Source organism: Ranitomeya variabilis, chromosome 5 (assembly GCF_051348905.1).
Source record: "Ranitomeya variabilis isolate aRanVar5 chromosome 5, aRanVar5.hap1, whole genome shotgun sequence".
Taxonomy (NCBI): domain Eukaryota; kingdom Metazoa; phylum Chordata; class Amphibia; order Anura; family Dendrobatidae; genus Ranitomeya; species Ranitomeya variabilis.
The window spans coordinates 373,681,556-373,705,749 of NC_135236.1; the positions used below are offsets into that span (position 1 = coordinate 373,681,556).

At 40.3% G+C, this 24,194-nt stretch overlaps 1 protein-coding gene across 1 annotated transcript in view; it reads left to right on the forward strand.

Annotated features, from left to right (window-relative positions):
- Positions 1–24,194, forward strand: part of SLC13A1 (solute carrier family 13 member 1) — a 43,595-nt gene that overhangs the window by 12,005 nt on the left and 7,396 nt on the right. Inside the window, exons 6-13 of the mRNA XM_077264940.1 lie at positions 202–253; positions 345–390; positions 11,885–11,932; positions 18,832–18,986; positions 19,719–19,838; positions 21,245–21,343; positions 21,429–21,530; positions 23,437–23,540. Of these exons, the coding sequence (XP_077121055.1) occupies positions 202–253; positions 345–390; positions 11,885–11,932; positions 18,832–18,986; positions 19,719–19,838; positions 21,245–21,343; positions 21,429–21,530; positions 23,437–23,540 (726 nt within the window). The remainder of the gene's footprint in view (positions 1–201; positions 254–344; positions 391–11,884; positions 11,933–18,831; positions 18,987–19,718; positions 19,839–21,244; positions 21,344–21,428; positions 21,531–23,436; positions 23,541–24,194) is intronic.

Consider the following 24,194-nt stretch of genomic DNA (forward strand, 5'->3'; position numbering starts at 1 on the left):
GCTCTAAAATGAGAGGTTTAGGTTGATGTAAGATGATCGCAGCCTTCGCTGTTCGCTGATGACATTTTCGAGAAACCAATGTTAAATACCCACCTGACGCCAACTAACAAAGCACAGTTATTTTATAGTCACACAGCTTGTGCGAAAGAAATCACTTTCTATGTGATTCACAATATTATCCTTTGTGTTAATGACTTACAGAGAACTGCACCGAAAAGAATGCAAAATGTGATCCAGAGAAATATGTTAATGGGTAAGGGTCAGAATTTCACAGCTCCTAGTACATTAGTTGCTCTTTATTTCTGTCTAATAAGACTTATATTAATGCTAAATATTTCTTACAGGTATGGTAATGGGACAATAGCAACGTATAATCATGAAAAATGCATGGTGAGTATATATTTCTATACTAGCCATGGTGCAAAAATGTCCTCCTATATATGGATCAGTCAAACAATGATGTAAATTCCTGACCTGGAAGCAATCTTCAGCTAAAGTGTACAAAGGGCAAGCAAGCTTACTTATAGGCATTGTGCTGCGCACCCTGCACACAGCTTTCAGGGGACACTTGCTATGGGCAGTTGGGAAACATAACTTTGTAAGTTTAAAGAACATATGCTGCTATAGTTATAGGTAAGACAATAAAGCACACAAATTAACTTTATGATGCAAGTAAAAACTATATTCCAACTAAGTATATTATTATTATTTATTTATAGAGCACCATTGATCTGTACATGATTGTACATAGAGGTTACATACAAAATATAAATATAACTTAGTGAACAAACTAACAATGACAGACTGGTGCAGAAAGAAGAGGGCCAAGCCCACTGGCGGACACAAACCGAAAAGGCATCATGTGCAAGAATAATATACGGGTCCTTTGCAGCCCGATAACTGATCATAGTGAAAAATTTAACCTGATTTTGAAGTGAAAATGGGTACTGTTACCTCTTAGGCCGCGTTCACATTGCGTTAACAACAGCCCGTTCAACACATGCGTTAACGGGCTGCTGTTAACGCAAGTGCCAATATGTCATCGCGCTAGCTGCGCTAGCAGTGACGGACCCGGAAATGCTGCAGCCCGCATCCCAGGGTCCGTCACTCAATGACGGCACATCGCTAGCACACGCCCATAGGACTTAAAGGCGGCGTTAATGGACTGCGTTACACCATGCTATGCCGCAGTGTAATATAGTCAGTCTAACGGACACCTCCAACGCAATATGAACCCAGCCTTAGGCTCCTGTGTGGTTGTGCAGTTGCACCAATGATATTTCCACCCCTAGCTCTGCCCTTGCAGGCTTATATAGTCATGGCACCATTGAAATTGTTCCAGAAAATAAAGTATTTTTCCCAGAAAATTATTGCAATTACAAATGTTTTGTTATATACATGTTTATTTTCTTTGTGTGTATGGAAACAACACAAAAAAGCCCCAGAAAAAATAAGGCAAATTTAATATAATTTCACACAAAACCCTAAAAATGGAATAGACAATATTGTTGGCACCTTTCCAAAATTGTGAGTAAACAACTTTGTTTCAAGCATGTGATGCTCGTTCAAATTCACCTGTGGCAAATAACAGGTGTGGGCAATACGAAAATTACATCTCAAACAAGATAAAAGAAGAGAAGGTGACTCAATCGTTACATTGTGTGTCTGTGTATGCCACACTAATCATGGAGAACAGAAAGAGGAGAAGAGAATTGTATGAGACTTGAGAACCAAAATTGTTGAACAATATAGACAATCTCAAGGTTACAGGTCCATCTCCGGAGATCTTGATGTTCCTATATCCACAGTGCGCAACATAATCAAGAAGTTTACAACCAAAGGCGCTGTACCTAATCTCCCTGGACGTGGACGACAGAGAAAAATTGATGAAATGTTGCAACGCATTATAGTCCATATGGTGGATAAGCAGCCCCAATCAAGTGCCAAAGAAAAATGATAATTACTTACGGGTAATTTGATTTTCCAGATCCATGACAGCACCGTTACATGAGAGATGGTCCCGCCCCCAAGAACAGGAAACCTGCATAGGAGATAAAAGATGGGGGCGGCACCTCTCTCCTCAGTTTGTTTACAGAGAATGTAAGGTAACCGCTATGTTAGTTTTAGGCATATAAAAAATTATATTTAACTCTAAGACTATTTATCTATTGTTAAGTGGTTATTACCCCATCTTTCATTTGTGTATATATATATATATTTTTTTTTTTTATATATATTTTTTTTTTTTTAAGAGATTTTTTTTTTTTGTGAAACACACACCATCACCAAGATAGGGCGGGAACTAGAGCGGTGCTGTCATGGATCTGGAAAATCAAATTACCCGTAAGTAATTATCATTTTTTCCCTTCCCCATGACAGCACCGTTACATGAGAGGAAGAAATAGAAAGAACCTCTAGGGTGGGACAACAGCAGATAGTACTTTCCTACCAAAGGCAAGATCTGATAGCCCCAGATTCAATCTATAATGGCGGAAGAAAGTAGAGGGTGAAGACCATACTGCTGCATTACAGATTTGCTCTATCGATGCATTTGCCCTCTCTGCCCAAGATGTGGAAATAGCCCTCGTAGAGTGGGCCGTAACACCAGGTGGAGGGACCTGTCCCGAAGAGGAATAGGAAAGTGATATGGCCATACGGAGCCAACGTGCAATAGTCGACTTTGTGGCCTTTTTTCCCCTGTTTGCTCCCTGAAAGGAGACAAAAAGGGCTGAAGACTGTCGCCATGGTTTTGTCACTTCTATATATTGAAGAAGGCAACGTCTGACGTCCAAGCAATGGAAGGTTTCTTCTCCCTGGGATTTTGGGTTGGCACAGAATGAAGGCAAGATTATCTCCTGGTCCCTGTGAAATTTCGAGTTGACCTTAGGTAAGAAGGCCGGATCAGATTTTATAATTACCCTATCCTCCAGAATTTCAGTATACGGAGGGTCAATAGATATAGCCTGAAGCTCACTAATGCGTCTGGCTGAGGTAAGGGCAATCAGGAGAACTGTTTTTAGAGTTAGCGCTTTTTCCGATATGGAGGAAAGAGGCTCGAAGGGAGAGGAGGTCAAGGCGTTTAAAACTAAATTTAAATCCCAGGGAGCGACCTTTGGACGAGGTTTGAATGGTCTGGCTGTAAAGGAGGCCCGAATGAACCTACACACCCAGGGGTGATCAGCCAATTTTTGGTCAAACAAGGCGCTAAGCGCCGAGACTTGCACTTTTAGAGTGCTGGTAGATAATCCCCTCTCCAGACCCTTTTGGAGAAACTCTAGGATTTCAGATATAGGGACCTTCTGAACGGTATCAGTTATCCCTCGGCCTGAGAATTCTAAAAATTTTCCCCATACCTTTTGGTATTTATCAGTTATGACTTTTTTTCTACTGGACAGTAGAGTAGTAATTAACGGATCCGAGAACCCCTTTGCTAGCAGAAGTCCCCTCTCAAGTTCCAAGCAGTGAGGTGTAGGCTGTGAACCTGAGGATGTGTCACCGGACCCTGGTGCAGAAGGTCTGGGACCTCTGGAAGTATCCACGGGTCCGAGATGGACATACGTCTGAGCCAAGTGAACCAAGCTCTCTTTGGCCAGAAGGGTGCGATTAAGATTATGCGTGATTTCTCTTCTCGGATCTTCTTCAGGACTGTAGGGATCAATGGGATCGGGGGAAACGCATAGGCTAGTTGGAATTTCCATTGGTGTAGTAACGCATCTACTCCTTCCGGGTTCTCTTTCGGGTTTAGAGAGTAGAACCTTTTTACTTTCCGATTCTGCCTTGTGGAAAAAAGATCCACTTGAGGAAGCCCCCAGACTGCACAGATTTCTCCAAATATTCTTTGATTTAGCGACCACTCGCCCTGGTGCAGGACGTGACGACTCAGAAAATCTGCGACAAAGTTTTCCGACCCCTTTAAGTGTGTACTTGTGAGGGATAAAAGGTGGTTTTCGGCCCAAAGAAATAGTCTTCCTGCTTCTTCCATTAGGGAACTTGATCTGGTTCCTCCCTGTCGATTTATATACGACACCGTTGTGCTGTTGTCGGATAATACTACCAAATGTTTTCCTTTGAGATCTTCTTCTGATTGAAGAATTGCTTGCCTTACTGCTGTTAATTCCCTCAGGTTTGAGGAGGCTGGTTGCATCTGTGGATCCCATAGACCCTGTAGGATCCGATCTGATAGGTGTGCTCCCCAACCTAACGGGCTCGCATCTGTGGTCAGTATCACCGGATTGTGGATTGACCATGGGACCCCTTTTTTTAGATTTCCGGAATCTAGCCACCAGCTTAGAGAGTCCCGGACATGTTGTGACAATACGATTTTTCGGTTTAGATTGTAGGGTATTCTTGTTTGTTCTGACAGGATCTCCCACTGTAGGTCCCTTGAATGAAGTTGTGCCCATTGGACCGCCGGAATTGTTGCAGTAAGCATGCCTAGGAGGGACATGGCTTCCCTCACCGAGACGTATTGGGCCACCTGTATTTGTGTTATTCTTTGTTTTATGCCCTCGATTTTCCTGTCTGGAAGGATACAGATCTGTTTGATTGAATTTAATTGGATCCCCAGGAACTCCTGTATCTGGGCCGGAATCAATCTTGATTTTTTTAAGTTTATTATCCACCCTAGTTTGGTTAGTAGCTCTCGTACTGTCGTAACTGCTTTTATGCAATCTTCTTGATTGTCTGCTATCAAGAGGAAATCGTCTAAATAGGGCACTAGCAGAATGTTTTCTCTCCTTACGAAGGATGCTACTTCCGAAATTATTTTTGTAAAAATACGAGGAGCTACCGATACCCCAAAGGGGAGACATTGGTATTGTAGATGGGTGTAGACCTGCCCCAGCTGCACAACCAACCTCAGGAATTGTTGATGCTCTCTGCTGATTGGCACATGATAATAGGCATCGGTAAGGTCTATCACTGCCATATAACATCCTGGATACAGCAGTTTTACCGCCGTTCTCAGAGTCTCCATTTTGAATTTTTCTACTCGGATGAATTTGTTTAATTCTTTTAGATTGAAAATAGTTCTTAAAGATCCATCCGGCTTTGGAGTGAGGAAAAGGGTGCTGTAAAATCCCCTTCCTATTTCCTGCGAAGGTACTCTTACCAGGACTTTTTTGTCTAGAAGAAGACGAACTTCTTTTTCGAGAACCAACTGGTTCTTTTTGGCCACACGAGTAACTTTCATTCGGTGGGGAGGAAGGGAGATGAAATTTAACCGTAGACCGTCTGTTAGCAAGTTGATTACCCATTGGGACGGCTGTAAGGTTACCCACTGATGGACAAAAAACCGTAACCTTCCTCCCACCTGGAATATGGCGTCATTGTTTAGGGTCTGGTTTTGGGGGTTTATTGAAAAGAAAACCTCTTTCTCTTTTCTCACCCCAGGGTTTCCCCCGTGTGGTTCTATCCGTTGGGCGGCCTCGGCCCCTACTCGATCCTCGAAAGGACCGACGATTGTCATACCAACGTCTTCTAAAGAAGGGAGGTGGAGGGAAGTGTTTTTTCTTGTCCGCCGCTTTTTCTAAAATCTCATCTAAAGCGCTGCCGAATAAATATTGGCCCTCACAGGGGACTGCACAGAGCTTCACTTTGGATTGGAAATCAGCATTCCAGTTCTTTAACCATAACGCCCTTCTTCCTGAATTTGAAAGGGCACTAGCCCGGGCAGCAAACCGCACAGAATCAATGGCAGCGTCCGCCAGGAATCCCGCTGCATTTTGAAGTGGAGGGATGACTTCCAGAAGTCTGTCTCTTGGACATTTGTTTTTTATTTGGTCGCTAAGTTCCTCCAACCATTTAACCATGGCACGGGCAGTACAAGTAGCCGCTACTCCAGGTTTAAACGCCCAAGTTGAGGCTTCCCAGGCTGATTTTAGAAAGGCATCCGCCTTTTTATCTAGGGGGTCTTTTAGGGCCCCCATGTCCTCGAAGGGAAGTGCTATGCCCCTGGAGGTACTTGCGATAGCAGCGTCCAACTTAGGCGCCTTTTCCCATTTCTCGCAAATTTCCTCACTAAAGGGATATTTACGTTTCAAGGCCTGGGGAACTGAAATCTTTTTATTCGGTTTTTTCCATTCTTTTTTAATGAGATTTAGAATGTTATCATGAAACGGGAAAACTTTTCGTTTCTTATCCTCCAAATTACTGAACATAGAGTCCTGCACTGTTTGCTTCTCTTTTGGCGTCTCAACCCCCAGGGTGGACCTGACCAGTTTTAGCAACTTCCCCACATCTTCTGATAACACATAAGGCCGGCCACACTCTTCATCTGAAGAGTCCAGGTCCGAACCCTCGTCGGGCGGAAGCTCACCCAGTTCACCCTCGGATTCTACGTCAGATGCCTGGGCAGACGTAGGGAATGGGTTTACGGAGCTCTGCAGTCCATGATGTTTTAACTGCTCCTTTACAGTGCTTTGTACTTCGCTTCTAACTATATCTTTTATATTCTGAAGCAAAGATGATGACTCTTCAGACACAGTTTTTTCTATGCATGAGCGGCACATACGCTTTTCATACGTTTTGGGAAGGCTTCTATCACAGAGTGCACATACTTTATGCTTTTGTTTAGAGGTGACTTTTTTTCCCTGCATATATACAAAAAACACAGTGTCACTGACATGTTTTTTGCCTTACAAAGGCACTCACCCACCGGACCCTTAGTACCACGACAGGTTGTGGGATTTCAGCTGGGATCGTCGATTCCTTCGGATCTGTCATCCTGCAGGAGACTGTTCCCAGCGCCTGCTTGCCGCCTTGTCAGTTTTAAATATGGCGGGCAGGAAGCGGTGTGTGCGCCTCTGAACTTCCTCCCCCCCGGGGAGTGTCAGCACACCGCTTCTTCAGCGTGTAGCGTCACTTCCGGTTCAATCCCGGAAGTTCCCCCATTCAGTCGGCGCCAGCGTCGTGATGGGAACGCTCACTCTTTTTCCCTCGGCCCAGCCTCCGGCCAGGAGCGGACGCCGGGGAGTCCGCAGTGGGAAGGACGCACCTGCAGCTCCAGGTATGGAGGCGACGCGCACACGCCGCCACCGCTGCTCCCACCGCGGACCTCGGTCAGAGACCGGCCAAGCACGGGAGACCTCTCCCCATGCAGCACCGCAGGTTCCCCGCAAGAACAGGAAACCAAACTGAGGAGAGAGGTGCCGCCCCCATCTTTTATCTCCTATGCAGGTTTCCTGTTCTTGGGGGCGGGACCATCTCTCATGTAACGGTGCTGTCATGGGGAAGGGAAAATTCAAGCTATCTTGCAGCCTTACGGTGCATCAGTGTCATCGCGAACTATCCATCGATATTTGAATGAAATGAAACGCTATGGCAGAAGACCGAGTAGGACCCCACTGCTAACCCAGACATAAAAAGCTAGACTACAGTTTGCCAAAATGTACGTAAGACAAAATCCTTCTGGGAAAGCATCTTGTGGACAGATAAGACCAAGATAGGCTATTTTGGTGAAGCACTTCATTCTACTGTTTACCAATAAAGGAATGAGTACTACAAAGAAAATAACACAATGCCTACAGGCAAATATGGTAAAGGTTGATGTTTTGGGGTTGTTTCAGTGCCTTTGGCACTAGGTGCCTTGACTGTGTGCAAGCCATCATGAAATCTGAAGATCAATAAAGGATTTTAGGTCACAATGTAGTGCCCAGTGTCAGAAGTGGCCAGCAATGAGTATGGATCTAAATTCCATTGAACACCTGTGGAGAGATCTTAAAATTGCTTTTGGGAGAAGGCATCCTTCAAAAATGAGAGACCTGGAGCAGTTTGTAAAAGAAGATTGTTTCAAAATTCCAGTTGAGAGGTTTAAGAAGCTTGTTGATGGTTTTAGGAAGCGATTGATGGAAATTATTTATTCCAACGGGTGTGCAACCTAATGATAAGTTGAGGGTGCCAACAATTTTATACTACCCATTTTTGGGGTTTTGCATGAAATTATGTCCAATTTTCCTTTTTTTCTCTGCTTTTTTGTGTTGTTCCACATGTGTATAAGAAAACACATGTAATTTCAATAATTGTCTTCGAGAAATACTTCATTTTCTGAAGCAATTTCAAGGATGCCAACCCTTCCAGCAGGGCTGGACTGGCCATCTGGCAATTCTGGCAAATGCCAGAAGGGCCTGTCTGGTCATGGGCTGCCTTGTCTGCTACGTTGTTAACAGAATCGGTGTTCTCAAGACACCCATACTGTTAAGAGTTGTGATGAAGCACAAAGTCGCTGACTCCGTCACTTACCCCAACAGGCCACGGGTATCATTAGACATATTGGTCTTGTAGAAAATCTTCCTTTCCAACATCCAGGGTAATATTAGTAATATATCCCCTCTGGTTCATGGGGACGGGGACAGCACGGGCCTGTGTGATTTTGAATGCCAGGACTGAATTTCCGTACCTGACTTTCAGCTTGACTGTATATAGACAATGTTTTAGCCATAGAGAGACTTTGTCAAAATTTTTAATCTTTGTTTTCAGTTTTGTGTTAATGATATGCTCATGCTCTGGAGGGCCTGGAGGGGATTTTTTATCTGGTGCTCTGATTAGGTATTCATAATCTCCCCTACTACACAGCCTCCCACAGGACATCCGGGGCATGAGCATTTCATTAGCTCAAAACTGAAAAAAAAGATTAAACAACAACCACAAGACGAATTTCATCAACCAAGGTATCATTTTCATCAGTGTAACGGTGCCAACCTGACACTTTGTTTAGGTTACTGTGCACAATCCCGCTGACAGGTTCCCTTTAATTCTACTACAGTTCCCCCTGCGTATCTGGGAAACGGTGCTATGCAGGATAAACTGCCAAGGGAACATAAGTAGCCATTCAAAAGTCTTACTCTAACTGTAAAGAACCATAATCTTTGTAGATGTCTAAATTGCCTTTCTTTCATGTAAATTAATGTCCTCTATTTCTTTTTAAGATCATTAGAAGGAATAAGTCATGCACCAGTCCTTTGAATTGACCCCAAATGTATTTATACATATAAATGACACCTGTTCTGAGGCGTATTTTTTCTCAGCTAAACAAGCCCAACTTTTCTAACCTTTCAATATGAGTCCTTCCATCCTAATTACTAATCTAGTTGCCCACCTATCAACTGACTCTGGCTTTCCAATATGCTTTTTAGATATTTGCTCAAAGTGCTTTTGTGCAGGAGAAATTTGGAGATTTCCTTTGTTACTAGGATCCCATGAGATAACCTGATATTCAAAATATTATAGCATATCCTCGAACAATAGAGTAACACTATGAAATGGAGTTTCTCCTTTAAATCAGGGAGATCCAAAGCAGAACATGTTCACATATAATTGTAGTCAACACTAATTCATTTATTTTAAGGGAAAATATTTTTTGTGTAGAAATATACATAGGCTGTATGCAGAATGAACAGTGGTGGCATACCAACCATTTACACAAGCTGGCCATACACATTAGATGGTTGTTGGCTGGTCAATGCTTAGGTCGATTGTTTGGCCGACAGTCATTTCAGCTGACTCTCGCTTGGCCGAGTGCACTTGTGATCTTTATGAGAAAGCCGCTAACTGACATGTTGGCTGGTGGCTTATCCCAGGGAGAACAAAGCGGTCAGCAGTACAAAATTAACATCTCCCCCACCACCAGTCAGCTGGAACCCATACACATATTAAACCATCGACCAAACTCATCGAAATCTGTGGATTTTAACGGTATTAATCTATTGTGTATGGGGGCCTTTACAGTAAGCTCCTTCCATCAACCAATCTCTACTGCACCCCTTCTTTTAGCAATGATAGCTTGTTTATTCCATTATTCTGAGTTGCATCCACCAAGTTATACTAAACCAATAGGTCTTGCGTTAATAATTCCTCATTGTGTGTTTGTCTACTTGAACACTGTACTACTTGTTAATTTTTATGAATGCTGCACCATTTACACATGTAGAAAAGTAATTCTTTTTTTGGCCACTACTCACACTGTACCTAAAATTTCAGATAGCAGGACTATAAAAATGGAATTTACCGTACGTCTTCATAGCACCTTTTTGGTCAGTCAGATGTGCACTGCATCCACTTATTGCTAGTGCACAGACTGCTGTCAAAAGAGTATCTTTTCGGTATACCTTTATAATATCTATGACCTGATAATTAAGTTTTTTAGGCTACTGATCCCTTGTTTTACAGCTCATCCTACTTTTTATTAGTTTATTTTCAAAATTATATATACAGTACAGACCAAAAGTTTGGACACACCTTCTCATTTAAAGATTTTTCTGTATTTTCATGACTATGAAAATTGTACATTCACACTGAAGGCATCAAAACTATGAATTAACACATGTGGAATTATGTACTTAACAAAAAAGTGTGAAACAACTGAAATGATGTCTTATATTCTAGGTTCTTCAAAGTAGCCACCTTTTGCTTTGATGACTGCTTTACACACATTTTCTTGATGAGCTTCAAGAGGTAGTCATGGGGAATGGTCTTCCAACAATCTTGAAGGCGTTCCCAGAGATGCTTAGCACTTGTTGGCCCTTTTGCCTTCACTCTGCGGTCCAGCTCACCCCAAACCATCTCAATTGGGTTCAGGTCTGGTGACTGTGGAGGCCAGGTCATCTGGCGTAGCACCCCATCACTCTCCTTCTTGGTCAAATAGCCCTTACACAGCCTCGAGGTGTGTTTGGGGTCATTGCCCTGTTGAAAAATAAATGATGGTCCAACTAAACGCAAACCGGATGGAATAACATGCATGCAAGATGCTGTGGTAGCCATGCTGGTTCAGTATGCCTTTAATTTTGAATAAATCCCCGACAGTGTCACCAGCAAAGCACCCCCACACCATCACACCTCCTCGTCCATGCTTCACGGTGGGAACCAGGCATGTAGAGTCCATCCGCTCACTTATTCTGCGTCGCACAAAGACACGGTGGTTGGAACCAAAGATCTCAAATTTGGACTCGTCAGACCAAAGCACAGATTTCCACTGGTCCAATGTCCATTCCTTGGGTTCTTTAGCCCAAACAGGTCTCTTCTGCTTGTTGCCTGTCCTTAGCAGTGGTTTCCTACCAGCTATTTTACCATGAAGGCCTGCTGCACAAAGTCTCCTCTTAACAGTTGTCGTACAGATGTGTCTGCTGCTAGAACTCTCTGTGGCATTGACCTGGTCTCTAATCTGAGCTGCTGTTAACCTGCGATTTCTGAGGCTGGTGACTCGGATAAACTTATCCTCAGAAGCAGAGGTGACTCTTGGTCTTCCTTTCCTGGGGCGGTCCTCATGTGAGCCAGTTTCTTTGTAGTGCTTGATGGTTTTTGCCTCTGCACTTGGGGACACTTTCAAAGTTTTGCCAATTTTTCAGACTGACTGACCTTCATTTCTTAAAGTAATGATGGCCACTCGTTTTTCTTTACTTAGCTGCTTTTTTCTTGCCATAATACAAATTCTAACAGTCTATTCAGTAGGACTATCAGCTGTGTATCCACCAGACTTCTGCACAACACCACTGATGGTCCCAACCCCATTCATAAGGCAAGAAATCCCACTTATTAAACATGACAGGGCCCAACTGTGAAGTGAAAACCATTCCTGGTGACTACCTCTTGAAGCTCATCAAGAGAATGCCAAGAGTGTGCAAAGCAGTCATCAAAGCAAAAGGTGGCTACTTTGAAGAACCTAGAATATAACACATACATTCAGTTGTTTCACACTTTTTTGTTAAGTATATAATTCCACATGTGTTAATTCATAGTTTTGATGCCTTCAGTGTGAAGGTACAATTTTCATAGTCATGAAAATACAGAAAAATCTTTAAATTAGAAGGTGTGTCCAAACGTTTGGTCTGTACTGTACATCTGTGAAGAATTAAGATCAGAATAAAATTAACAACTGTTATTCTTTAACAAGGCTGATGAAGAACATCAAGCTGAAACCTACAGTCAACAAGAGAAAGAGGTAAAATCTAACTTTAACTATGAATGGAATCCTTTCCTCACTCTATTGGTGGATAAGAAAATCCCATGAATAAGGAATATATGGACCAGGCAAAGGTTAATTCCATCTGTCTAATTATTTATGTTCTCATATTAATTATCTACTATAGAGATAAGCAGTATCATTCATACTTCATGCATGAGCTGCATCGGTAACTTGGATATCTGGAGCGCTCCCGATAATCAGGTGTCCGGTGCCGCAGCTGAATGTGTCACGGCTGTGTGACAGTCACAACAAACAAGCTCTCCATGCATGTGTTGTGACTGTCACACAGCCGCGACACAGGCAGCTGTGGCACCGGACACCTGATTATCGGGAGCGATCCAGGTATCTGGGTTACCGATGCAGCTATTCGGGAAGCACTATTGCTATTCGGATAAGGAGTTATCCAAAGCTATTCGCTCATGCCTAGAGGGCACCCATCATAAACTTCAGCTTTTATGACCAAGTAGCAATAGTCAGTCAAAGTAGACTATAGCATGTTCTTAAGTGAGCATGACATTTCTGATTGCATTTTTCCAAACAGGTTAATGTGTAAAGTCCATTGACAAAGTTCAGTGTCTCTGGTCGTGATAACCTTAGTATTTTCTAACCCCAGTAAAATAGCATCTGCTTCAAATTATTTGCTAAAACTACACAACTTGTGGTAAATACAGGGATTTGATTTTCCCTTAATTGGATTTAGATGATGCAAGTGCTTTTTAAAGGTGTTACTTTTAAAATGCAGTTTTGGACTTATTTGGCATCAATTATTTAAAGAAAATGGGGAGTAATTTATTTTTTACAAAAATGCAGCAAAACATGACAATGGTGCTATAGCTCTATGTGTAAATATACTCTTAAGTTCTTGAAAATTGGTGAAAAATAATAACAAGTACATATCTATGCGCTCAGATTGGATGTGCAGTTTCATTGGTTTCAACCATGGTGGAAACAGCCAAGAGCAGCTGAGTGCAGTTCTACCAATCTCAGCTCTTTTGTAGTTCTATTCTCAGTTGTTTAAACCACTCTTATATTTATAACAATTATTATTATTATTTATTGTTATAGCGAAATTTATTCCATGGCACTTTACATGTGAAAAGGGATATACATAACAATAGCAAATACAATAATCTTAAATAATGCAAGTCATGACTGGTACAGTAATACAAAGGACCCTGCCTGCGAGGGCTCACAATCTACAGGGGATGGGTGAGGATACAGAAGGTGAGGGTAGAGCTGGTCTTGCAGCGGTATACAACGTGGACTGGTACAGATGTAGTAACTTACTTTAGTGACTGGTGAGAAGAGGTAATGAACTGTGAAGGCATATGCTATTGGGTGGGCAAGTGTCATGTGGGTGGTCCCACTCCTGGAAAGTGCTCAGCCTCTCATCAGCAAACGTTACCCAGTGTCTCACCCTTGGTCATGATTGTGGCTTAGGAGTTGTCCTACTTAAACTCTTCAGAACTGAAATCTTTAGTGTAGATCAGTACTTTTGTTGCTGCTGGAACAACAGTAGATAAAGTACAGGTCATGCTCCATATTTGGCTCTCACAAAACGTGAAATATTTCAGTACTACTGACAGTAAGTTTGACAACATTTGATCCATCAATTAAAACAAAGGGGGGAGGCATGGAGTAGGATTTGTTGACATAAGCCAGAGCACCTGCCGGACTTGACACCTCCCATGGGACTTTGTAAAAGTCCTAAAAATTCATTTTCTTGTCAATTAGACCAATGTCTTTGATCACACAAGTACACTTTTACATCATTTCCATTCCACTGCCAAGTGCTGGTATTGATTTCATGGACAAAAAGTATGTGAAAGACTTTCTTTAAGGTTGTGATACAACATGTTTATTGGACTTGACCAGAATAGGGCAATCTAACACTTAAAGTGGTATTTGATATGATATGTGAAATGTTTGAGGCAGAGATCTATTGACTATTTTGCCGTTATTTGGGGTCTTGACATATATAGTAACTATTTGGTATTAGAGTCTGAAGCATCTGTTCATGAGTTAATGGTCACTGGTGACGTCATAAAGGTTGGCACCACTCTCACCATTTTCTTTGCTGACATACGAACGTAGCTGACCAGAAATAGATAGCTTTGAACTTCAGGCCCATGACCTAACAGTGAATAACCTCTGCTGAGTGCAAAGTAGCACAATCACCTAGAAGCCATTTTTAAGACAATGACACTGGATTATCTGTGACAGTGATAATTGCAGAATACAGAAAGTCACTTTATAAGATGTTTATCAGCAATAACCATAAATGTGTAATCTTGTTCTGAAGATTTTACTGCTAGTATAAGACAGCTGATACAGGCCTATAATAGTCCCACAATAACTGCTATTTAATTATTTTAAAGAAGCCCTCCCATAAAAGATTGTATCTTCTTAATATACAGTCATCATATTATACAGCACTGTGTACTTTCAATTGCTCATTTTGCCTTTCTACCAGGCTAGTTCTCCTCTTTTCTCTGCTCTACGTAGTAACAGGAAGTCTCTATTCCCTGCATGAGTCATCCCCATCTTCAACTTCTGACCCAACTGACAGGGACCCCCTATTTCTACTTAGAACTTAGAAGGATTCAGCCAGTCAGTTTTTAATCACGTGATGTCAAAGACCTAATGAAAAAAAAGATGAATTAGCTGGGTAGAAGGGAAAATTGAGCAATTGTAAGTACACAGTACTGTATATTATGATGACTGCAATATATTAGGAGGATACAAATTTTGATGGGAGGGCTTCTTTAAGATTAATGCTATCTACTTATAAAGAGCTGCATAGATAGATATGGATAGATTGATAGAGAGAAATAGATTGGATAGATAGATAGATAGATAGATAGATAGATAGATAGATAGATAGATAGATAGATGCCCCAAAGAATTCGCAGTGAAGAACACTCACTTCAGGAGACTATCTGATCTCCTCAAAGACTTTATGGGTTAGATAGATAGATAGATAGATAGATAGATAGATAGATAGATAGATAGATAGATAGATAGATATGGGTTGGTTAGATAGATAGATAGATAGATAGATAGATAGATATGCACATACTTATGTGGACAGGTAAAAAATATGCAAAGTAAAAATGCTTTCAAATATAGACAAGCGCTAGTTTATTTCTACCAATCAACAAAATGCAAAATAAATGAGCAAAAGAGAAATCTAGAATCAATAGTTCCTGTGTCCTCTCTTTGTCTTCAAACAGCATCAAAGCATCAGTTCTTTTAGATACACTTACACAGAGATTGTTCCAAACATCTTGGAGAACTAACCACTGATCTTCTGTGGATGTGGGCTTGTGCAAATATTTCTATCCCTTTACGGAACCCTAGACTGTCTCAATGATGTTGAGATCAGGAGGACTCTATGGGGGCCATATAATCACTTCCACAGATCTCTGTTCTTTATGCTCAAAATAGTTCTTAATGACATTGGCTGAATGTGTGGGGTTGCTTTCCTGCTGCAGAATAAATTTGGAGCCAATCAGAGGCTTCCTGATGGATAAGAATTTGCCTATATTTCTCAGCATTGCATACATCATTAATCCTGAATAAATCCACAACACCATGGCCGAAATGCAGCCACGATCCTGCTTCACTGCTGCCTGCAGACACTTAATATTGTACGGCTACATCTTTCCAACCTAAATAGTTCCACTTGACATAACAGTTTTGTTCTCTTTTTCAGACACTTTGCACTGTATGTGTAAAATGAATGTTTTTGGTGACATGGAACATTTGCTTTTCATTTTTTCGAGCAGTTATAACCCCATTTCCCATTTTGCCATGTGCTGATCATGTAGGATGCAGTGAACGGTTTTCTCCTATGTTATCTTTAGTACCGTAGCTTCTATTTTAGGTTCCTCCTCTGATATATCAGTGATATGCTCACTGTGAAAGTCAGTTACTAGTGGAGTCACTAATGTGACAACTATGCTGTCATAAAGTTGTCACTTACAGGCTGCAGTGATATTTCACTTTCACATGACACTTCTTATTGTCACGGGTGCAAAATCTACAAAATATATTTAACAAACCATTCTAAATTGATTGCGCTTAAAACACTCACAAATAGCATTTTGGTGGCCAAAGACTGTTTATTTTACATTCTGGATTGGATATTTTAGAGGAACCTATAAAGTGTTTTCTTATCTTTACGATAGGCTTATTCTGCTGGCACATATTCCACTGGTGAACTGCTATTTTATGACAGTATTAACAAGCAGATTACATGTTAATGATGAACTCATTTTATCAATTACTAAATTTCCTTAACATTACTGTCATAGACAAAGTCCATATATGAGTTATTGACCTTTAAGACCTTAACCAAGTTCATAAACATTCAGACTTTCAGGTAGATGATTCTTTCACTGCTACTGTATTACATGATAATTGACTTAATACTTATTATTAAACACATAATATGTAAGTATACAGAGAGCCTGAACTTTACAGATAAATCATCATATCCTTAAATATGCACATAAATGCATTGGTGTTTGTTTTTTAGTTTCAATAGATTTTTATTTATGTTTCCGAAAAGAAAAAAATATATTTTTTACAACAATAACAAGCTGTGCATATGATATATCACTTGTATCCATTGGTATTTTTAAAAAAAAAATTCTTCACACGTTTCTTTACAATGAAACACATTTTTACAGCTATTATGTTCCCTGAATAAAATGGAGAATAATAAAATAATTACATAGAATAAGTAAGGGTCAATAAATGATGTTAACAATATTTAAATATATTGTATTACAGGCAAAACAACTGTCACAAATAAGAGGTTGTAGTGAAAAAAAGGTGTAGTAGTAGTAGATTAGTAAAATAGTAAATCCATTGCCAAAATGATGCCACTTAGTGCCCATATAATTTCATACAATGACTGAATGGTGCTAAACAGAGATCAAATAAATATTGCGATTTAGCGTCCATATATCACTACACAACAGCCAGCTAAATGATAGTGCCACAAACAGTACATGACACCATAATGCCAGTCCTCAGAAAAATAGTACATGCAATACTACGACATTGCCAAGGTATTCTTATAAATTGTGTCATACACAGTTTGAGCAGTGGTACACGATGCCATGCTAAATAGTGTCATATAGTGCACTTTATATTAGGCAGCACTTAAAAAGAGTACATGCAGTGCCCACCAAAAATAGCGTACGGTTCTCCAGTAGTCTTATACTGGATTCATATAGTATCTATCTGCAATCCTTATTTCACTGCCATCTTCCTTAGTAAGTGCTGGTTATGCCACCTTGGTGGCTCACATCTCCTTGAAATGTTCTCTCTTTGGTATGGCCTACCTCTCTCAGGGACCCATCTCTGAAAGCCAACAAATGCTCCTTCCTCTTTCAATTAACCCCATCCCATGTGTCACCCTTGGGTTGTTTATACCCCAGTAATCCACTTCCACCTCCAACTTGGAGACACTGTAGCTCACTTTGTGATCAAAGAGTTGGTTTGATCTAACGGTTTCTGTTCATACAATATGCGTACAAAGTACCATCCAGAGACATGCTGGCCAGTTGGTATCACCTCCAATGATTGTACTAAATAGGAAATGTCTTGTGCTCTTAGGAGCCTTTGTACTTTAAAGAGGTTGACCACTACTTTAATGTTGATGACCTATTCTTAGGATAGGTCATCAATGTTTGATCAATGGGTTGTGACCCCCGACACCTCCGACAATCAGCTGTTCCCGAAGTCGGCAGCAGCCAAAACAGTTCAGATATGGAGTTGCACAGCTCTATCAACTCTATAGTGGCCTCGGCCAGGCACTGCAGATCCGCCCCCTATTGTGGCCATGGCCATTATTCTGTTGATGGAGCTGTGCAGCTTGATAACTGAGCCAATCCAGCTTCTGGCAGGGGTGCCAGTTGTTGCACCCCACCAATCAGACATTGTGACTTATCCTAAGAATAGGTCATCGATGTTAAAGGAGTGGACAACCTCTTGAAGATACCTCCAACATTGATATGAGCATCTTGATTACCACTTCTAAGGCCCTTTTAGACATTCATCAAAGGCCAAACTTTTAGCTACAAAAATTCAATCCAAAATGTTTTATACAAATATTTCAATATCTTATATCTGTATATCTTACATAATTAATCCGTAGAGCACTTTTGAAAAAAACTGCAGTCATCTCACTAATAGGAAGATTGCCTATAATATAAAAGTAACACTGCTTGATTTTGTATTATATCACTTGACATGTGTTTAGTACGCTGTTAGAATCCTGTCCTCAATATCTTCAGTACAGCATGGGTAAAACTCTTGCCTGAAGCTTTTTTTTCCCCTTAGAGTTTACTGCGAGAAACAGTCATTCCTCTATAAACAGTCTGTATATTCAGAAGTGATGACATTTCCAAAATTATAATACATTTTCAGTCATGTTTTTGCTATTGTAGCCTAAATAATAAACTTATTGAAGAATGGCATGAAATATGTAATGATGATGATATAACAAAAATCCTCCATTGTCATTAATAGAAGAAATTAAAATCGCAATAATAAAAAAGTGTTTGCAGCTTATTTACGACTAATGCCGTTATCAGTCCAGAGTGTTGCTATGGCTGTATTTTTGGATGTTAAAAATACTAAACAGGATTCACTATTGTAGTGTTGGTTTTGTATTTTCTTCCCAAAATCAATGGAGTCTGATAAATACTCATACTTTTAGCCACTTGTAAATCCATCTTTTTTCCAACTTTTGCAATGCTGGCAGAGCCTATTGCCATGTTCCAGCGTTGTGAGTAAAAATTAGTAATGCAACAAATATCATTTACCATGGCGTATGTTAATCTTTTTTTGTTTTGTTGCAGATTCAGCCAGCTTCAGAAAAAAGATACAGAAATAAAAAGGACCACATGATGTGCAAAGCCATGTGTTTGTGCATTGCATATTCATCAACGATCGGAGGACTGACCACCATAACTGGAACATCAACTAACTTGATTTTTGCAGAAACGTTTCAAACGTAAGACCTGTTGCATTCATCTAAGGGTACGTGCCCATGATCAGGAATAGTAGCGTTTGGACGCAGCATATTTTCACTGCATTCTACATTACATACTTGTCTTTGGACCTATGCGTATTTACTGCATCTAATGACAGTCTATTGGGGAAAATACACAGAAATTGACATGCTGTGGCTCGGAAACCACAGGTCAGCTTACGCAGCGTTAAAAAAAGCATAGTGGGCATGGTATTTCCATAAATCCTGTCAACTGTGCTGGTCATGTAGAACGCAGCGTTTTTGACCCAGCAAAAATACGCTATGTCCAAAACGCTACCATTCCTGATCGTTGGCACACAGCCTTAGCTTTTCATCCAAATATAGCATCTGTTTGCACAAGCCAACCAGCAGTAATAAAGAACAACAGCAGATCACCTACTGGTTTGCAAAACTATCCTGACTTTTGGCATTTACAATCTAGTATCAGCCAGCTACACCAATCTGGGCTGGGCATGAGCGTGGCATGGGCGAGACAGAGGGCAGCTACGCCTGCCCAAAAAATTAATGAAAACCTACACAACCTTAGTGGCGTATCTTACTCCAGAAATGCACTCCAGTCCTTCTAGTACCATTTTGGCACATACTAGTTAAAAGATGCTCCTAACTAATGAAGGAACTGGGAAATCATAATTCAACAAGTCTGCTTATTAAGACTATGCTCATTGCAGTATGTATGATGGATTTTTCTTTTAGGCGCTATCCACAGAGCACAGAGATTAATTTTGGAACATGGTTTCTTCTCTGCATTCCAATCACTATCATTTTGATGATACTATCTTGGATATGGATTCAATGGCTCTTCCTGGGATTCAAGTAAGGAGACCATTTTTATTATGTCGAAAAATATTTAAATGTCACTCAGCCACTTTTATATTTCACAGTTCAAGAAAGTTCTCAGGCTAACTGGCTTACAACAGAATTGATTATAGCAGGTGGAGGTATTAAATTACTATCAATTAGTTCTGCAGGGAGTGCCGACATCCGCACTTTGGTGCTGCATCTTTTCAAAAAACGTAACTGTGCTAAGGTAATATAACTGTTAGTGCACATTGTAGTAATGTTAGAATCCACAGACAAGGTCATTGTAGTTGACCTGAAATGGGCTCTGTAAGGACTTACGCTCAGCAGTAGGCAGCCTTCACACAGGCACTGGATTCTTGTGTCAAGACAATGTGAAGGTTATTTCCACAGGTTGCACAGCACCAAAACAAAAAAAAAACACAAATCCCTACCCTTGCCCAGGCACTAACTAAACAAAATACACCCCGGCTACTCATACACAGCTGAGCTAGCCCCAGTTTGGTCAAATAAAATGGCTATTGTCCATAGCAACCACTGACACTTGCAGTTGATGCACACAAGTCTCAATTCACAGAGAGAGATTCTGGCTTATCTTTCTCTCTAGTGCCAACACAAATCCAGTCTGGTCAGCTTCCCCAGCTTACTGACTAAGGTGAACATCTAGCCGGTATACATACAGAGGTAGCCAGGTGCATCTACTCAGAGCCTGTAGTGCTAAGTTTCAACCCTAGCCTACCTGGCTTTCCTACATCTCCTATATTTTTAATTTTATTTATTAAGATGTAGATTTATTTATAATACCAAGTGTATATGACGAATTATGCAACAAAACAGCTGAATGCACTGGTCAAGGAAATTAGTTTCAGATATTCTTTTCAAACAAAACTGTTGTTTTGTATACTTGCACTTAAAATAAAACAGATATTGCAAAGTCATAGCAATGTATCAAGTCACAAACCCTTTTATTAAATACATGGTGTAATTTCGTCGTAGTTAGGCACCCTGTTCATACAATTGGACTGCACACCTTCTTTGCATTAATAAGTTGTCACTGCCTAATACACATTGTAACTTGGGATTTACATTGCCAGTACAGAAGATATAAATGGGAATGTAAAATGCATAGTAGATGTGTTCTGCACCACAGGCAGCATGAATATACCGTTAGGTTGCCTTTAATCATCAAATTCTTGAAAAAATGTATTTTTTCTTTCTTTATTTCTTTTACAAAACATGTGAAAATGACAGTTAAGGCAAGGTGTAACAAATAATGTATGTGCATGTTAGAAGTCCTATAACAGGTATGGTTAGGTTTTGAGTGAGTACATTTCCGACTTAGTTTCTTTTAGAAGATAACTAACAAGTTAGTACACTACTTGGAAAAATATATATATCTATATCTTTTTGTTTTATTTAAGCTTTAAGGAACTGTTTACATGTGGCAAGGCTAAAACAGAAAGAGAAATTGCTTCTGCTAAAGTAATCTTGGATGAATACAAAAGACTTGGCCCACTGAGGTAAGGCAAAAAAATTACTGTAATTTAAAATATAAAGTATATAAAAAACGAAAAATTCAGATTACAAGACTTTATTCTTTTATAGCTATCAAGAAATTATGACCTTCATCCTTTTCCTTCTGATGGCTCTGCTATGGTTTACCAGAGACCCTGGATTTATACCCGGATGGTCTGAACTATTTCCTCAGTAAGTATCACCTTCTTCCACGAAGTAGCTTATTTCCTTATGTTAAATATACAGTATATCACATTTCATGCTACAGAAGGCAGTTAACATCTGTCCACTTAAAACATGAGGTATACCCTGTCAGCTCCAAATAATACAAAATTAAGATAAAAGGAAAATAAGCAAATATCTAATGCAGATTAGGCAAATCATTACATATAGAAGACAAGAAGAGCTGCTGGAAGTTGGAGATTCCCTTTCTATTTTAAAAGACGAGTCCAGTGATTACTTTTTATTTGCCCCTTGTGTCATGAAGAAAGTAACATACTCACCGTTTGCCACCTTCTCCTGGTTTTAGCAGTGCTCCAGTCCACTCCGGCACTATGTGATCGCATCTGTAATCTGCTGGATCCATGTGTGGAGTGCCGGTTACTCTCCCTCTGGTTCATTAGGCTCAGAAGTAGACTTTCTAGCCGCATTCTGAGCCTCATAGATTTGCATTGAGAAAATTCAAACAGTGGCCTCCCTTCCATACAGCAATCACTGTGCGATTTAACACGTCAAAAATGCAGTCATGTGCTGCTGAAACAGACCTGAAACTGGGAGAATATGGCGAATGGTGAGTATGTTACTACCTTCAGGACAATTACACACGTGATCCTTAACAAAAGGGACATAAAATCACGAGGATACTAAGGACAGGAGCATCTTCAAAGTCCCGTACACTGTTAGACCAGCACAGTACATATTGCCCCTAATGTTTTCCTCTGATTTTAGAAAATGTCCGATACTTAATAAGTAAAATATGCATCCTGATGGACAAGCAAATTGTATGTCCAATATTGCACCTTTTAAAGCATCGTATGTTTAATGTGGTTCAAGACCATTGTACAGAGGCATAAAACATGTAAGTCTTATATGGCGAATGTAGCCTAAAGGACCATTGTATAAATATATATTATGATTATTTTTCAATATCTTATACTCGGAGAATGCTTTTAAAATGCATTTATCATCATGGAAAACAGACCTAAAGTACTATAATGCATGAAGAGCTGGAAGACAGAGACATGAATTTCAACAGATGATGTGAATACTTTTATGCCCCAAAATGACAAAATTATTCTAGGAGTGATTCCTTTATTGGCTAACCAGAAAATGATTTCAACAATGTAATTATTATTTTTAAACTCACTTTCCACATCTTTAAATGCTAATACTATACCCAGGAGTCCACTCTACTGTATGTATGATATTAGGAGTCTGGGAGAATGTTCTACAAGACAGAGCATGGAACACTTGGAGCAATCTAGGTGTAGTAATAGATGAAAGACTGGAAAGAATGCAGACCAAATAGCTGCTCACCTTACAGTGTTGTGCAAGGGATGGGCACAACTCCATGCAGGACAGATTTTCAGGGCTGAAGTTGTGCAACTAATCTAAGTTCCCTGACCCTACTATTATACTTACCAGCCACCATCTTCAGCTGTTCCCGGCGTCATTCCAATCCCTGTCTGCCATTTTTTTAATTCAACTTCTGAAAGACCGGAAGTCAGAGGTAACGGTCACAAGCTCTCAATGTAAGTCCATGACAGTCTCATTCTGGCTCAGATAGACTTACATTGAGTAATGACTTCTGTATCGCACAGCAAACACTGGAGAGATCCGGCAGGTCACAATCTGCAGAAGGAGCGGTGCAGATAAAAAATTAAGATGGCGGCTGGTAAGTATCAGTCTTGGGTTAGTTGCAACTCTCCAGCTCGGCAATAAAACCCCCCACAGGAATAGTGCTTTAATAAAAGAGACACAATAGAAGTGCTCCTCCTAACGTGATATAAGAGGAGCCTAACTGAAACTTCCCATAACATTTATTGTGTTGTAGATGTACGGAATGTCAAAACCTCATCATATCTATCTGTATTTCTAGGTACAAGGGCTTTGCTACTGATTCAACAGCGGCTTTGCTTTTGGGAATTCTTTTCTTTATCATCCCTGCATATCCCTGGAAAAGAAAGACTGCTGGAAAAATCAGTTGAGTATTCTCTGCACAATTCACTGCGTTGAATCCTTGGGTAGCGCTGAGCAATTACACACAACAGGTCTCTTTATATATTTTAAAATATGTTAATTTGCAGCAATTAAAAAAGTAAATAAAGGAAAATGACATTTATAGTGCTGATTATCTTGTTAATTTGTTAGAAACCATGCACCGCTATAATATTGCGGTGTTTCTAGTTATAAGGCATCTATAGGGCTTGTTGTTGGGATTTTAGATTTTAAAATACATTGGGCTTAAAATTATAGCCGCAAAAACTTTGCAATATACTTTATATTTTCTGTTTAATCTAAGACCTCGTGTCAATGGGGCTGTATGGACGGCATGTTTAGGTTTATACACAATTATGTATACAGTGGACAATCCACATATTAAAGGGGTTGTCCACTATTTGTACAATCTCAGTGTTTGCCCCCGTTAAAATAAAAACATCTACACCCACCTTTGGCTCATCGCTGATCCAGCGGTGTCGGCACTCACTCTCCGGGAGCTCACATGAGGTTGTTATGTGACTCGAACCCTGCATCTAATCAGCGATGGCTTCAGTGTCCTCAAGTTTGGACGTATTGAACATCAAGAGGAAGTCAGAAAGCAACCGCAGCCCTGACTTCCTGTTTATGTTCAATACA